Below are 17,238 nucleotides of genomic sequence, written 5' to 3'. Positions count from 1 at the left end.
ATTCTGCAAACCATTCAAATCAAGAGTATTTGCTAGTTTTAAATTATTTGAAGTGGGTGGAGGCAGGTTGCACTGATGAGAGGACTAACAGAAATAATGAGAAGGACAGATAAAGAAGATGATAAGGCAATGACTTTTCCCCAATAAGGGATAGGAACATACTTTGAATATTAAATCTGAAATCTGCACAAGATTTGCTAGCAGTCAGAACTTCAACTGAATGTCTGGGAATCCTCTCCTTCCTTATTTCAACTCAGTGCTGTGAATCACAACAACTTCAACATCAAATCAGATTTTTCCCCCATTCCCTTCAATCTTCAAACATTTAATATCTTCCCTGATAATACGTAGGATATAAAGTTCTGCATTCTGTGCTTTTTAAACTGGTTGGTGTTAATATGGAGAATGGAAACTTGAATTTCTTTCACAGGGTGCTCAACTCCAACAGGGTCAGAGCTTGCTCGGCAATCCCATGTATGTGAAAAACATACAAAAACTCAGGTTGCGATCACTTCAGAAAAAATCACAGCCCTAATCAAGTTTTGCTTTCCCTCCATCTTTTAATCATATATCAAAAACCCTTTAAAAGTACCCTGGAGTTAATTTGTCTTCATAGTGAGATGGCTGTATTGCGTTTGTGGCACAATGAGTTCCTGGCATGAAGATGACTCAACAGAGTGTCACTTGGTTTGACAGAATTACCACCCTTTCAGCTCCTTGGCAGGCTTCCATGACTTAATACCAATATGACCTCAAGGCATGTAAGCCACACAATGCAGGCATGACTAGTGCCTCAGCAGGCTATTCAAAAGAACTCCGCAATCAGATGGCAAGACAAGGTTATGGGTTTTATTTTAACTCACCTCTCTTGCCTTGCGAATGTAAAGGCAAGTGAATTCCAAATGGCTAAGCTCCAAGTGCAGTCAGGCACCCACACCCAACTGCGTCTGTCTGAATTAAGCAAAATTGCCAAGTGAACTCATGACTCCAAGGGATCAACAAGAATCAATTAGGAGATTTCTTAAGTAGCTTTGAAAAATCAACAGCAAGTTAATGACCTAACTGTGTAAACTTTGGATTACAGAAGAATCTTGGTGAAAAGTGACAGCCTGGTTAGCAATACAGACCACTTTGTCTGTCACTCCCTGCAATCAAACCAAAGACAAAAGATTGAGTTGTTACAACACCCAGGACTCCCCAGTGAGTTTTCTCTCCTTCTCTAGCCAGATTGACACATCCTGCTACTTGCGTATTTACCTATTTCTGAATAGGGCTCTGAATACAAGGCCTGACCTATAGCTTCAGGTTTTGTTTTTGTTTTTTTCATGTCAGGAGCGACAAGTTGCTTCTGGTATGAGATAATTGGCTGTTTGCAAGGACATTACCCAGGGGATGCCTGGATGTTTTGATGTTTTACCTTCCTTGTGGGAGGCTTCTCTCATGTCCCCGCATGGGGAGCTAGAGCTAACAGAGGGAGCTCATCTGTGCTCTCCCCAGATTCGAACCTCCGACCTGTCGGTCTTCAATCCTGCCGGCACAAGCGTTTAACCCATTGTACCACTAGGGACTTCAGTTAGGAACTGTTCATCTGTTTGCATTCAGTTAGGAACTGTTCATCTGTTTATCATTCTAAATTTACACTTTATCTTTATTGTCTTTTAATTTTTGCTCCTAATAGAATATGTTGTAATATGTGCTTTTTATGGAATGTATTTTAGTATTTTGTTGTATTTTAACTATATTGTGCCCTGCTTTGAGCTGTAAGGAGAGGAAGGTAATAAATAAAAAAAATATTATTATCATAATTATCATCATCAGGTATGCATATATGTCTTCTATTCGCCTGTCAACTTATGGTGACCTCATTAATTTCATAGAACTAGTCATAGTTAAATAAACTGTGAACAACTTGATAAAGACTATTCTCATTTTTGTGGCATGTCTCCCATGTCTATGGATAATACATTCCCAGATAATAGTGAACCCTATTGAAATGAAGGACCTCTGGTCCAATAATACTTTAGTTTAGAGTCATCCTTAAGAACCTAGAAAATGCTTGGAAAGGACTTACTTTCTCAGACATGGATAAATGAATCTGCAGATACTCATCCCACAGATATGGCATTGTACTGTATCTTAAGTATCTTGTGAGATGTCTGATTCTATGCTGCAAATATAATTTCTAAGCAGAAGAAGCATAACATCACTAACATGTGGAAAGCAGACAGTTTATCTGTGTATGGTTTCAACATGAATGAAAAACTGACAAGTGTATCTCCTCTTCCTGTCAAACCTTGCGGCTCTCAGAGGCTGGGGCTGAACAAAAACACTTGGCTGCCTGAGGTAGAGTAGCAAATTAATGCCCTGCCAATACTGGTCATGAGGAACAGTTCCCAACGCCAGGCAAATTGCTTTGGCTCAAGATATAGAAAAGCCTTCAAGCGCATCTCCTAAAGAGAGAATGCAATGGCTAACAATTGGCTAACAATTGGTGACCATTTTCTGATACCCCAATCTGCCTCCCACAGTGGCTGCTTCTTCCTAATGGTAGGGCTGGCCCTAGGATAGGCAGCTAGAGTTTGCAACAGCAGAGCTTGTACATCCTTTAAAACAGCGTTTCTCAAACTGGGGGGAGGGCTCGTGAGGGTGTGTTAGAGGGGTCATCAAAGACCATCAGAAAACACAATCATTTTCTGTTGGTCATTGGGGGGGGGGGGGGGGTTCTGTGTGGGAAGTTTGGCTCAATTCTATCATTGGCGGGGTTCAGAATGCTCTTTGATTGTAGGTGAACTATAAATACCAGCAACTACAACTCCGGAATGTCAAGGCCTATTTTTCCCCAAACTCCACCAGTTTTCACATTTGTGCCAAATTTGGTACAGATCTATCTTTATTTGAGTCCACAGTGCTCTCTGGATGTAGGTGAACTACAACTCCAAAACTCAAAGTCATTGTCCACCAAATCCTTCCAGTATTTTCTGCTGGTCATGGGAGTTCTGTGTGCTAAGTCTGGTTCAATTCCATCGTCGGTGGAGTTCAGAATGCTCTTTGATTGTAGGTTAGCTATAAATCCCAATGGCTACAACTCCAAAATAACAAAATCAATTCCCCTCCCAACCCCACCAATATTCAAATTTGGGCATATTGCGTATTTGTGCCAAATTTGGTCCAGTGAATGAAAATGCATTCTGCATATCAGATATTTGCATTACAATTCATAACATTACTGTAATGAAGTAGCAATGAAAATAATATTATGGTTGGGGGTCAACACAACAAGTGGAACTGTATTAAGGGGTCACGGCATTAGGATGGTTGAGAACCATTGCTTTAAAAGTTCTTCTCTGTGATCAAAAATGGCTCAAAGCTCTTGAATTCACCAAAGCGCCATCTTTGAACTTCTGACTTGCAGTTCATCTGTCATGCTTTTCCTCTAGCTTTTGCCAAAGGGTATCCGCCCAAAGAAAAACAGACAACTGTGAACAGACAACTGTGGCAGTTGTTCTCTTATTTATCATTTGTACAAATCAAGGGTATTTTATCTTGGATAAAGATGAGTGTAACTTTATGGGAAACAGAGCTCAGAAAGAACAGATGAAAGGACTGCAATCTTTCCTCATTGCTGCTCAAGTCATGCAAAGGTTTCTGCACATGAATGGAGGAAAGGCCTTTCCAAACCTAATGGAACTGTAGGGGGGAAAAGATACAAGGGAGGAAATTGTTACAAACAGTTGGAGAAAGGAGATTAATCTTTGGCATGGTGTGTCCTCTCAGCTTGCCTGCTCCTTTTGTCAGTTAAGTGAGGCAACTTTCCACCATGCCATCCAACACTTTGCCAGACCCAATACTCTTCATTATTCCGTTTTGGAGCTACAACACTGGGCAACTCTTTTCTGTCTAATCCAATTAGTGTCATGTTTTACTTTTCAGGTCAAATTAAATGAAGAGGGATTAGCTCACTTTAGCACTTTAACTTTGCAAAGAACACTTCTGGGATAGGCTTCTTTGCCATTTTAGAAATACTGAATAAAGCAATACCTTTAGAAACCTAAATACAGCCTCTGTAACTCCCTTAAAACATTAATTAGATGCATGTTTTGAGTTTAAAGAGATATGCATCAATTAATTAAAAACAAACATCTTGGTCTAATCAATTTTCCTAAGAATAGGGGCGCATCTGGTTTTTAATTTTCACAATTATTCACTTTGCACATGTGCATGTTCTGTGTGAATCCGTACTATGTAGGCCTGAGATATATAGAAATGTTTGAGGGGCTATACAGTTTATTGAAGATCTTGGAAGTTTCTTGTCAGGAGGTGTTACAACTCCTGAAATTCCTAAACCCGGCTGGGGGAATCGGGATCTGTATGACAAACATGACTTCTTTCAGCTGAGTTCAGAAACTCCTGTATTCAGAAGGTCCTGTATTCAGTCTGGGACATCTCTAGGCAGGTCTGTTTTAAACAGGATGATGACATATCTTTATAAAGTCTCTTTTTCTCACTAGAGTTTGATCCTACTTTCTGCCACAATTGTATCCTGTGGAAACCTGGGATTTTTAGTTTGATGAGGCATGAGAATTCTTTAGCTAAGAGGGAAAGGGCCTCATTGGTGCCTGCTCCCATCATTTGACACTTGGGAGGCCAGGATGGATCTCTCTTTGCTCTTCTCCTGGTAACTGGAAACATTACTGTGCTGTCTTGCATTAGAAACTAAATGGGATGGACTTTTAAGAAAGCAAAGGTGTTGCTATCTCAGCTACATTATGTGGATAATTTTGGATTTTGGAACATTTTGAATTTTGGATTTCTGAATAAGGAATACTCAACTTGTACAACAGAAACATCAGAAACAAAATGTAGGCTTATGTAGGTTGCTGTGAGTTTTTTTGGGCTGTATGGCCATGCTCCAGTAGCATTCTCTCCTAATGTTTTGCCGGCATTTGTGGCTGACATCTTCAGAGGTTCTTTTGGCAGTGAAGCAAGTGGAGTGTACATATATATCTGTGGAATGGCCAGGTAGGAGAAAGAACCCTTGTCTGTTTAAAGCAGTGATTCCCAACCTGTGGTCTGTGCAGCATCAGTGGTCCGCAAAAACTAAAATATGGTCCATGGCCTCACTGTTACCACACCGTTGCAAAGAAAGTGACTGGTCTCGCGAAACCTTCTTATAGTCCTGAGGCTTATTAAATATGGTTTACTGTGGGTGAGCAGATAGTGACTACTGGATGACATGTGTTCTGTATCAGATACTAGAACGATGTGGTTTATCCAATGCAATTTTCTGAATCAGCACTCCAAATGACCAAACCAAATCTAAAGTTGACCAAAAACTGATCTGTAACCCTTTAGTTACTAATGCTAGAGAGTGGTCCCTTGTCAAAGTGGTCCCTGATCAAGTGGTCTCTGGTCAAAAAAAAGGTTGGCAACCCCTGATTTAAAGCAGGTATGAATGCTGCAATTAGCATGCTTGAGTTAGCATTTGAATAGTCATGAAGTTTGCAAAGTCAGTCAATGAGGGTAATTCTCAGCAACCCAGCCCTGAAAGCCTTTGACAATGTAGGTTTATCCCTTTCCCATTGTTACTTTTCTTCTCCCTAGGCTCTTTAAATATCTTTTGAATGATGAAGGAGACAGTGGAGCATCAAAAGCTTGCATAGTGTATTTTCTTCATCTGTTTAGCCAATAATGGTATCACTCTTTTTTGTGGGATTTTGTTGTGTTTGCTAAATGGCCAACACAGCTCTCCCGGAATGAATTATCTTGCCCAAGGAGATAGTTAGCTTTGGTTGGATGATTATTCACAGGTTGTTGTTGTTATTGTTGTTGTTGTTGTTGTTGTTATTATTATTATTATTATTATTAATACACTTTATCTCCCCCAAAGGAACTCAAAGTGGCTTATCATAAAAGTATTAATATACAATTTAAAAATATACAAAAATGCAAACATTAAAATAGAATTAAACACAAACAGCATTTAAAAATCAGTTTAAATCTATCAAAACAGTTAAAAGCCACAGCACTCCCTGAGCTTAGACACCTTCGCCTTTAACTGGCAGAAATGAATGACCATACACATTATTAAAAAGTGTTTAATGCAACGTTGTTCTAAAATTGTTAACCATTGCCAACAATGTCTGCTCTACAGAAAAGCACTTAGAACCTCTTGGATCTTATTTTAGCTGTGGCCAAAGAATACTGTACTCTGAACTTTCACCCAGTTTTCAAATATCTGGCATGTTGCTTTCATGAAAGATGATGTTTGTACTCTAAAATAGTTAAAGTTTTCTCCCAGTATTTACCTTCGGGGAGGATGTGAATTGTTACTGAGAGATGATTGGACATTTTTAAATAATGGCATTGATGAGTTGAGTTTCAGTTACTCCTGCCCATGTTCGGCAAAATGACTTAGATCTCTGTCCCTCTATTGCTATGACAATGAACACATTTACTTGGAAGTATTTTGAAATGATTAAAACTTACTCCAAGACAAATGCATTTAGAATTGCAGAAGTAGCCTTGCTTTCAGAACAGGAAGCATAAAGTTGGACAGCTGAGAAGTTGCATCACTAAGTACTTGTGGCTTTGCAAAAGGAAATTTATGTGTTTAATGCAAGATGATTTCCGACCTAGATATACTGAATATTTTCAAAAAAAATATATCCGCTTTTATGAGATTCAGAAAAGCAGGAGAAAACTGACAGAAGCCATTAAAAAACTGATTGGGAACTATTCTGTTTTCTTTACTGCCACACAGTATCAATCCCATCAAACCCCTATTCTCCTAAAACTCTGTGGAATAGCCAACACCCAAATGCAAATACTGTTTTATGGTTATAGCTGAGCAAACACACAGCTCTAGCTTACACTAAATGAACAGTGCTTTATAAAGTGAAAGATAAAAAAGGTGATTTTACAACATAAAACAATTGTTAAGAAAACCGAAAACCGGCCATCAACAAATGACTACTGCAGGGAGAGGCAACTGTTGCCTAGGGACACATTTCAGGTTTCAAGGGGGTCTTTTGTCTTCTCAAATGAAAAGCCAGATTTCAATGGCTTGCAAAAAAACCAAACTTGTCTTTCTTGTTCCCGACGGGGCCAGGAGACCTGGAGGTGTAGCCTGATGACCCTAAATCAATGATCTGCAATTCTTTTCTCTCAAACCATTTCAAGAAAACTTAGCAAGTTTTTGACATTTAACACTAATACACCCCGTGCTTTCCTCCCTGCAGGCATAAAAAATGCCACCTGATGAAGAAACCTTTAATTTTCAAAGCTTGCCCACTGAATGTTGTGTCTTCTTTTGAGGTTGCCCTAATAAAGGTATTGCTCAAAAATATTTGGAATTTATTTTATGGTCAACATGGAGTAACTCTAGCACATGAGCACCATTTCAGGGTGTTTTTTCAACCCTACTATTCCCATCAGTCCAGTAAACAACAAAAGAAGTTGCAGTGAAGCATCTTGGAAACAGGTCGCTTCAAATAGACAACCGTGACAAAAATGAACAGAAAGTGGAATGTTGTTGTTTATTTTTTCAGTTGTTTCTGACTCTTTGTGACCTCATGGACCAGCCCACGCCAGAGCTCCCTATCAGCCATTGCCACCCCCAGCTCCTTCAAGATCAAGCCAGTCACTTCAGGATACTATCCATCCATCTTGTGCTTGGTTGGCCCCTCTTCCTTTTTCCTTCCATTTCTCCCAGCATCATTGCCTTCTCCAAGCTTTCCTGTCTTCTCATGATGTGGCCAAAGTACTTCACCTTTGTCTCTAATATCCTTCCCTCCAATGAGCAGTCGGGCATTATTTCCTGGAGTATGGACTGCTTTGATCTTCTTGCAGTCCAAGGCACTCTCAGAATTTTCCTTTAGCACCACACTTCAAAACTGTCTATCTTTCTTCACTCAGCCTTACTTATGGTCCAGCTTTCTCATCCATAGGTTACTAAGGGGAATACCATTGCTTTGACTATGCAGATCTTCGTTGCCAGTGTGATGTCTCTACACTTCACTATTTTATCAAAATTGGTCATTGCTCTCCTCCCAAGAAGGAAATGTTTTCTGATTTCCTGGCTGAGGTCTGTGTCTGCAGTAATCTTTGTAATCCTTGTGCCTGAAAATACAAAGTCTGTCACTGACTTCATGTTTTCTCCTCCTATTTGCCAGTTATCCATCAGTCTGGTTGCCATAATCTTGTTTTTTTATGTTTAACTGCAACCCAGCTTTTGCACTCTCTTCTTTCACCTTGGTTAGCAGGCTCCTCAGCTCCTCTTCACATTCAGCCATCAAAGTGGTATCATCTGCATATCTAAGTTTGTCAATGTTTCTTCCAACAATTTTAACTCTAGCCTTGGATTCGTCAAGCCTCGCACATTGCATGATGAAAGTGGGGTGGATTTTCTTATTTTCACAGTAAACAAGGGTTCAGGAAACAAAACCACACACGCTGGGATATCCATAAAATTATGACAAATGAAAGTTAATAATATTGTGGTTTCAGTGTTGGACTATCATCCTGGAGACCAGGGTTCAAATATCTGAGGCCAAGGAAACGCACGGGGTGATCTTGGAAAAGCCACACTCTCTCAGCTTCAGAGGAAGGTAACAGCAATCTGCCTTTCAATAAATCTTGCCAAGAAAAACCCGTGATTAGGTTTGGAAGCACATAACATTGACAAACATAGATTGTGTCTCATACTCTGTGTTTTCTGAAACATAAAAATCTTAAAGCCATTTCTATTCATCAGAGTGCAACGAAGTGGGTAGTGAAACCGTGATATTGTGCAATTCATGGTGTAATCAGAGTTTTCTCATATGCAATTGCATCCAGTTCTACTCACAAAGTAATTTTGTAGTATCTGATTTGCCTTTGCTTCATCTCAGTGCTGCAATTTGCAAAAAAATAAATAAATCCTATTTGGAATTATTGTTCCATATTACCCTCACAGTGATTATTACCTAAATATTATTTTTGTTCCTGAAGAACTGAATTGATTACTGGGACCCTTTGATCTACTACATCATCTTCTTAATGTCGAATCCCCACAGGCATTAATTAGCTTGCAAGAGCAGCCCAAACTCAATATCAGTATGTATAATTTAGTTAACCAGTTTTAGCCCTCAAAAAGGACTTCTTGTATATGGATGTCTGTGCAGCCAAATCCAACCTATATTTACTTGAAAGTAGCAAAATATAATTTAATTCATTCAGTCAGTGGCCTTTATTTTGGTCAATAAACCTTCAGTTGAAGTCAAATGGGAATAAATAAAAGTAATTTATCATAATTACAAACTGGCAAGACTTTTTTCACTAGTAAATGGTTGCAGGAGAAGACTCTGGCCTCGTCTACAGTCCCTTTGCGGAGAGAGGGTGGGTTAAAATAAAACTATTATTATTATTATTATTATTATTCTACACTGTTGTATAAAATCCTGATTATCTGCTTTGAACGGGATTATATGATAGTGTAGAGTCAGATAATCCAGTATAAAGCAGATAATATGGATTATCTGCTATGATAATTTGGATCATATGGCAGTGTAGAAGGGGTCTCTGTTGAAGTTTACTCTAGTAAGACGTGCTTGTTGCAATGGGCCTTACTTGATGATAGCATGCAAATAAATCTGCTAGTGAGATTTACTTCCCAACGTATACATAAGGCTGCAAACTTGCTTATGATTGCAATCTTTGTATACATTGAACCACCAGAGAAAGCAAAAGTTTTGCTGTATCTGTCAACCATCTAGACAATTCAGATTTTGGAATATTTCACATTTCTAAGAAAGAGATGGCCAACATGTGTTGCTGATTTCTACTGGTTAGACTTTGCCTTTCTTCATAATTTGCTCAGAATGGCTTATAGTCAAGTTTAACGGCCCTTATCCAGAATTCCAAAATCTGAAATTTAGTGACAGCCTTGCTCAGTGTTCAAACTTGGTTTCTTATACATAAATGATGGAAAATAATTTATAAAATCACCTTCGGTCTATGTTTATAACAGGTTTATGAATTATCACTGAATTTAATTTGCATCCCATGTCATGATATTGCATGAGGTAGGTGTATGAAAATACAGGCTTGCCAACATTTGAGAAAATCCCAAACTCAAAACACTTCTGGTCCCAGATGTGTCAGATATGAGAGACAGAGAGTGCACTGGATCTACACCAGGCATGGACAAACTTGGGCCCTTCAGGTGTTTTGGACATCAACTCCCACCATTCCTAACAGCCTCAGGCCCCTTCCTTTCCACTTAAGTGGCTGAGGGAGGAAAGGAAAGGGCCTAGAGCTGTTAGGCATGGTGGGAAATGAAGTCCAAAAACAGCCGGAGGGTCCAAGTTTGCCTATGCCTGGTCTACACTCTCAAAAGAAGGTAATTTGACACCACTTGAACTGCCAGGGCTAAACGCTATGGAATCATTGAATCACAGAGTTGGAAGAGACCACAAAGGCCACCCAGCCCAACCCCTTGCCCTGTATCATGGTGAGACACCAACCTTTTTTGGTAGAGAAGGCTACAAGACATTATCATTTTCCAGTTCCCATGAACTGTGGCAGATAAAGAAGTGTCACATTGCATTCATTATCTAGTGTAGATGTGGATGGATCCTCTACCTGTAGTTCCAAGGAAGGGACTCCCCAGAGAAGGGTTGCACAGTCCAATCCTACACATGTTTACTGGGAACTTCTCCCCATCTCCAGTGGAGCTGACCTGAAGCTCTTGTGCATATGGCTCCATCCTCAAGCCTATGACTGTCTATTGTAGTGTTTCTCAACCTGGGGGTGGGGACCCCTGGGGGGGCACGAGGGATCGCCAAAGACCATCAGAAAAAACACATTTCTGATGATTTTAGGAAGCCCTTAGGAAGATCTCTCTGCCTGTTCTACTCTTCCTTTTTGGAAACAGAGGGAGAATCCTCCCACCAAAAGCACAGCCTCTCAGTCAATGGGAGAGCTGTTTCTGATATTCCAAACGGGGGAGGAGAGAGCAGGTGTGCTCAGAGCATGGCAGCATGGAGCGCTTATGCAGGCGAGGGAGAACGAGCGAGACTGGAGGGAGGCTCGTGCCAATCAGTCCCTTCAAGGCATGGGGGTTCTGTTTGGCCAATTCTATTATTGGTGGGGTTCAGAATGCTCTTTGATTATAGGTGAACTATAAATCCCAGCAACTACAACCCCCAAATGTCAAGCTCTATTTTCCCCAAACTCCACTAGTGTTCACATTTGGACATATTAAGTACTCGTGCCAAGTTTGGTCCAGATCTGGGAGCCCCCGGTAGTGCAGTAGTTTAAAGCACTGAGCTGCTGAACTTGCTGACCAAAAGGTTGCAGGTTTGAATCCAGGGAATGGCATGAGCTCCTACTGTCAGCCTCAGCTTCCGCCAACTTAGTAGTTTGGAAACATGCAAATGTGAGCAGATCAATAGGTACCGCTTCTGCAGGAAGTTAACGGCGCTCCATGCAGTTATGTCGGCCACATGACCTAGGAGGTGTTTATGGACAATGCCTGCTCTTCGACTTAGAAATGGAGATGAGCACCAACCCCTACAGTCAGGCACGACTAGACTTAATGTCAGGGGAAAACCTTTACCTTTATCTTTTAAAAAATCTTGGTCCAGATCTATCATTGTTTGTCCCATTCCTCCAAGGAATATAAAGATGATTGCCAGGAGTTCTGAAATAACTTCCGCTAGTTCTTTCAATACTCTTGGATGTAGTTGATCCAGCCCTGGGGACTTGAATTCATTTAGCGTGGCCAGGTATTCCTGGACAACTTGTTTCCCAATTTGAGATGGATTTCCCCATATCCTTCATCCACTCCATGTTGCTGAGGTTGAGGACAACTTCCTTTTTGTGAGAAGACTGAGGCAAAGAAGGCATTAAGCAGTTCTGCATTTTCCCTATCCCTTGTCAACATTACTCCATCTTTTCCTCTCAGAGGCCCTATCACAGCATTTCTCAACTTGGGGGTCAGGGAGTCAGAAGGGTCACCAAAGACCATCAAAAAACACAGTATTTTCAGTTGGTCATGGGGGTTCTGTGTGGGAATTTTGGCCCTATTCTATCGTTTGTAGGGTGCAGAATGCTTTTTGGTTGTAGCAACTACAACTCCCAAATGTCAAGGTCTGTTTTCCCCAAACTCCATCAGTGTTCACATTTAGGAATATTGAGTATTCATGCCAAGTTTGACCCAAATCCATCATTGTTTGAATCCACAGTGCTCTCTGGAGCTAGGTGAACTACAACTCTAAAACTCAAGGTCAATGCCAACCAAACCCTTCCACTATTTTCTGTTGGTCATGGGAGTTCTGTGTGCGAAGTTTGGTTCAATTTTATCTTTGGTGGAGTTCTGAATGCTCTTCGATAGTAAGTTCCCAGCAACTACAACTCCCAAATGACAGAATCAATTCCCCCTCAACCCCACCAGTATTAAAATTTGGGAATATTGGGCATTTGTGCCAAATTGGGTCCAGTGAATGAAAATACATCATGCACATTAGGATACTTACATTAGGATCCATAACCCTAGCAAAATGACAGTTAGGAAGGAGCAATGAAAATCATGTTATGGTTGGGGGTCACCACAACAGGAGGAACTGTATTAAAGGATTGCGGCATTTGGAAGATTGAGAAACACTGACCAATGGACTGTGGGCCCTTCCACACAGCCCTGTATGCCAGAATGTCAAGGCAGAAAATCCCACATTGTGGATTCAGAAAACACAGTGTGGACTCAGTTCAAAGCGGATATTGTGGGATTTTCTGCCTTGATATTGTGGGATATAGGGCTGTGTGGAAGGGCCCTAGAAAGCACTGCCCTTCCCCTCCAGGCCAGGACTTCCTTCCGAGCAAACCTGACCAGGGGCTACAGGGGAGGCAAGCAGGGGAAGCGAGGCGCCAGCAGCCCCCTCCAGCAGAGCCTTGGGTTACCTAGGAGCAGGAAGGAGAAGACCCACTGAAAGACCGCCGCGGTCTGCGCCCTCCGGGCCAAAGGGATGTTGAGCGGGGCAAACTCGACCTTCATGGCACCTGGGAGCCGAAGAGGCCGGGCAGGAGCGAAGCCAGGAGGAGGCGAAAGGCTCTGGGCACAGCAAGCCAGGGAGGAGGCGAGGCGGGGTCCCAGCCCTCGGGGGGCGGGCAGCACAAACCAACTGAGCGCCTTCTGAGTTTGCAGACCTCCGAGCCAGAGGAAGGCAGTCAGCCAAGGCGGGTCGCTCAGTCCTGGAAGCGTTGGGATCCCCCCTCCCCAATTTGGGAAGGCAACTTTCCTTCCCCTTCGCCCGGCCCTCGCTTTTCTTGGTGTGACCAGAAGGATCCGCCTTGAAGGCGCAGTCCCTGCCTCTTGGCTTCGCCCGGACTAGGAGGGCAAGGGCCACGGGGGGAAACGGACACCTTCAAAGGGGTCTCGCCCTTTCTTCCCAAAGCCTCTCTTTTGAAGGTTTGAAAGGAAGGAGAGAGACCCCCTTAAAAGCCCTTTGTTGAATGGAAAAGGGAGGGGTTTGCGGAGGGGGCTTTGGAAAGTGGGCGGCAGGAGCAGAAGGCGCATTTCGCAGAAGACCCAGGGCCCTTCCACACAGCCCAATAGCCCAGAATATCAAGGCAGGAACCCCCACAGTATCTGCTTCGAACTGAGTCCACACTGTGTTTTCTGAATCCCACAATCCCACAATATCTGCTTTGAACTGGGTTATCTGAAGGCCCTTCCACACAGCCCTATATCCCAGAATATCAAGGCAAAAAATCCCACAATATCTGCTTTGAACCGGGTTATCTGAAGGCCCTTCCACACAGCCCTATATCCCAGAATATCAAGGCAGGAAACCCCACAGTATCTGCTTTGAACTGGGTTATCTGAAGGCCCTTCCACACAACCCTATATCCCAGAATATCAAGGCAAAAATCCCACAATATCTGCTTTGAACCGGGTTATCTGAAGGCCCTTCCACACAACCCTATATCCCAGAATATCAAGGCAAAAATCCCACAATATCTGCTTTGAACCGGGTTATCTGAAGGCCCTTCCACACAGCCCTATATCCCAGAATATCAAGGCAGGAAACCCCACAGTATCTGCTTTGAACCGGGTTATCTGAAGGCCCTTCCACACAGCCCTATATCCCAGAATATCAAGGCAAAAAATCCCAAAATATCTGCTTTGAACTGGGTTATCTGAAGGCCCTTCCACACAACCCTATATCCCATAATATCAAGGCAAAAATCCCACAATATCTGCTTTGAACCAGGTTATCTGAAGGCCCTTCCACACAGCCCTATATCCCAGAATATCAAGGCAGGAAACCCCACAGTATCTGCTTTGAACTGGGTTATCTGAAGGCCCTTCCACACAACCCTATATCCCAGAATATCAAGGCAAAAAATCCCACAATATCTGCTTTGAACCGGGTTATCCGAAGGCCCTTCCACACAGCCCTATATCCCAGAATATCAAGGCAGGAAACCCCACAGTATCTGCTTTGAACCGGGTTATCTGAAGGCCCTTCCACACAACCCTATATCCCAGAATATCAAGGCAAAAATCCCACAGTATCTGCTTTGAACCGGGTTATCCGAAGGCCCTTCCACACAGCCCTATATCCCAGAATATCAAGGCAGGAAACCCCACAGTATCTGCTTTGAACCGGGTTATCTGAAGGCCCTTCCACACAACCCTATATCCCAGAATATCAAGGCAAAAATCCCACAGTATCTGCTTTGAACCGGGTTATCCGAAGGCCCTTCCACACAGCCCTATATCCCAGAATATCAAGGCAGGAAACTCCACAGTATCTGCTTTGAACTGGGTTATCTGAAGGTCCTTCCACACAGCCCTATATCCCAGAATATCAAGGCAAAAATCCCACAATATCTGCTTTGAACCGGGTTATCCGAAGGCCCTTCCACACAGCCCTATATCCCAGAATATCAAGGCAGGAAGCCCCACAATATCTGCTTTGAACTGGGTTATCTGAAGGCCCTTCCACACAGCCCTATATCCCAGAATATCAAGGCAGGAAACCCCACAGTATCTGCTTTGAACTGGGTTATCTGAAGGTCCTTCCACACAGCCCTATATCCCAGAATATCAAGGCAAAAATCCCACAATATCTGCTTTGAACCGGGTTATCCGAAGGCCCTTCCACACAGCCCTATATCCCAGAATATCAAGGCAGGAAGCCCCACAATATCTGCTTTGAACTGGGTTATCTGAAGGCCCTTCCACACAGCCCTATATCCCAGAATATCAAGGCAAAAAATCCCACAGTATCTGCTTTGAACCGGGTTATCCGAAGGCCCTTCCACACAGCCCTATATCCCAGAATATCAAGGCAGGAAGCCCCACAATATCTGCTTTGAACTGGGTTATCTGAAGGCCCTTCCACACAGCCCTATATCCCAGAATATCAAGGCAAAAATCCCACAGTATCTGCTTCGAACTGGGTAACCCAAAGGTCCTTCCACACAGCCCTATAGCCTAGAATATCAAGGCAGAAAACCCCACAGTATCTGCTTCGAACTGGGTCACACACAGATAATGTGGGATTTTCTGCCTTGATATTCTGGAATGTGGGGCTGTGTGGAAGGGCCTCCAGTTATGTGATAGCTGAATATTATGAAAAGGGGCCACTTTACAATCATCTTTTCATTCCCAACGAAATGTTTGGGTATCAGCCAGCACACCAACGATTCAAATCAAGAAATAGTTTTCTAAGATCTACAGAGACACTCACTGGAACACCTCAGCAAGCGAGAGTCCAAAAGTGGCAGGCTCAAACCCAGAACCTCAATCAGTCGCTGATACCAAATGAGGGACTCCCTCCTAGGCACATAGAAAACTGGGCAACTTGGAAGGCGCTGAACAGACTGTGCTCTGGCACCATGAGATGCAGAGCCAACCTTAGGAAATGGGCTACAAAGTGGAATCCACAACACGAGAGGGTGGAGAAGAGCAAACTACAGACCACCTGCTGCAATGCAACCTGAGCCCAGCCACATGCACAATGGAGGACCTTCTTCCGGCAACACCAGAAGCACTCCAAGTCGCCAGCTACTGGTCAAAGGACATTTAATCAACTACCAAGCTTGCAAACTTTGTGTTTTGTCTGTCTGTCTGTCTGTCTGTTTGTTTGTTAAAAAATGCAATAAAACTGTTTGGTTTGCTCCTGACACGATAAATAAAATAAAATAAATTCCCAATGGCTAAAGCAGAGTGTTTGAGGACTGGGACATCTGAAGAGATATCAAGGTGCTTATTTATAAAGCCACTAGCTATACCCACCACGCTTTGCTGTGGCCATCCTTCTTCTTTCTCACTTTCTTTCTTTCTTTCTTTCTTTCTTTCTTTCTTTCATTCATTCTTTCTCTCCTTCCTTCCTTTTTTTTCTTGCCTTCTCTTGTTCCTTCCTTCCTTCTCTTCCTCTTCCCTTCCTTCCCCCCTTTTCTTTTCCTTCCCCATTTCCCCCTTCCTTCTCTACCTATTCTTGGACTGCAACTTCCAACAGTCCCCCTGATCGATCTAGCTCCCTCCCTATCTATCTCCATCTAAGCTATCTGTCTGGAGGATTGCTGGGAGTTGCAGTCCAGGGATAGGAAATTGGAAATATGCAGGAATTGGGATACTTTCAAAGAAATCAAAGGAGAAGAGAGTTTGCATCTTGGAAGCAGTGCATTTGGATTATCCTCCTCTCCTAAAGGGCCTGGTCTAGGGGATGCTGGGAGCTGTAGTCCAGAAGAGAGTGTGAATATGCTGTTGCGTGTTTTGTTTGCCAGGGGAGTCGTTTTTGCACATGCACTGTAGCATCTTTGCTTTTTTGGCTTTTGAAGTCCCTTCTGCTGTGTTTTTCAGTGTTTTTATGAGTAATGGTCACTCATTGGCCTCACAGGTGTATTGTGTCCAAATTTGGTGTCAGTTCATGCAGTGGCTTTTGTGTTATGTTAATCCCACAAATGAACATTACATTTTTATTTATCATACTGAGATCATACTGCTATACGCCTGCAAAATGTGGACTGTCTACAGTCATCATATGCAACTCCTAGAACAATTCCATCAGTGTTGCCTCCAAAAAATCCTGCAAATCTCTTGGGAGGACAGGTGGATGTGATGAATTGCCTACTTTTTAGGCCAAGGAAAGCTCAGAAAGTAGGCACAAGAATTTCGGCAGCCATTTTATGAGATGGTGCATGGAGGCAGCCATCTTAGAGAACCCATTTCCTAGAGGGGGCAGAGCTTAG

At 42.6% G+C, this 17,238-nt stretch overlaps 1 protein-coding gene across 1 annotated transcript in view; it reads right to left on the bottom strand.

The window, feature by feature from the left end:
• MOGAT1 (monoacylglycerol O-acyltransferase 1) overlaps positions 1-13,339 on the bottom strand; it is a 30,896-nt gene extending 17,557 nt beyond the window's left edge. Inside the window, exon 1 of the mRNA XM_060767894.2 lies at positions 12,937-13,339. Coding sequence (XP_060623877.2) covers positions 12,937-13,030 — 94 coding nt within the window. The 5' untranslated portion in view covers positions 13,031-13,339. The remainder of the gene's footprint in view (positions 1-12,936) is intronic.
• Positions 13,340-17,238: the final 3,899 nt, after the last annotated feature.

The sequence above is a fragment of the Anolis sagrei genome, chromosome 3, assembly GCF_037176765.1.
Source record: "Anolis sagrei isolate rAnoSag1 chromosome 3, rAnoSag1.mat, whole genome shotgun sequence".
Lineage (NCBI taxonomy): Eukaryota > Metazoa > Chordata > Lepidosauria > Squamata > Dactyloidae > Anolis > Anolis sagrei.
This window is presented reverse-complemented; position numbering and strand designations above follow the sequence as displayed.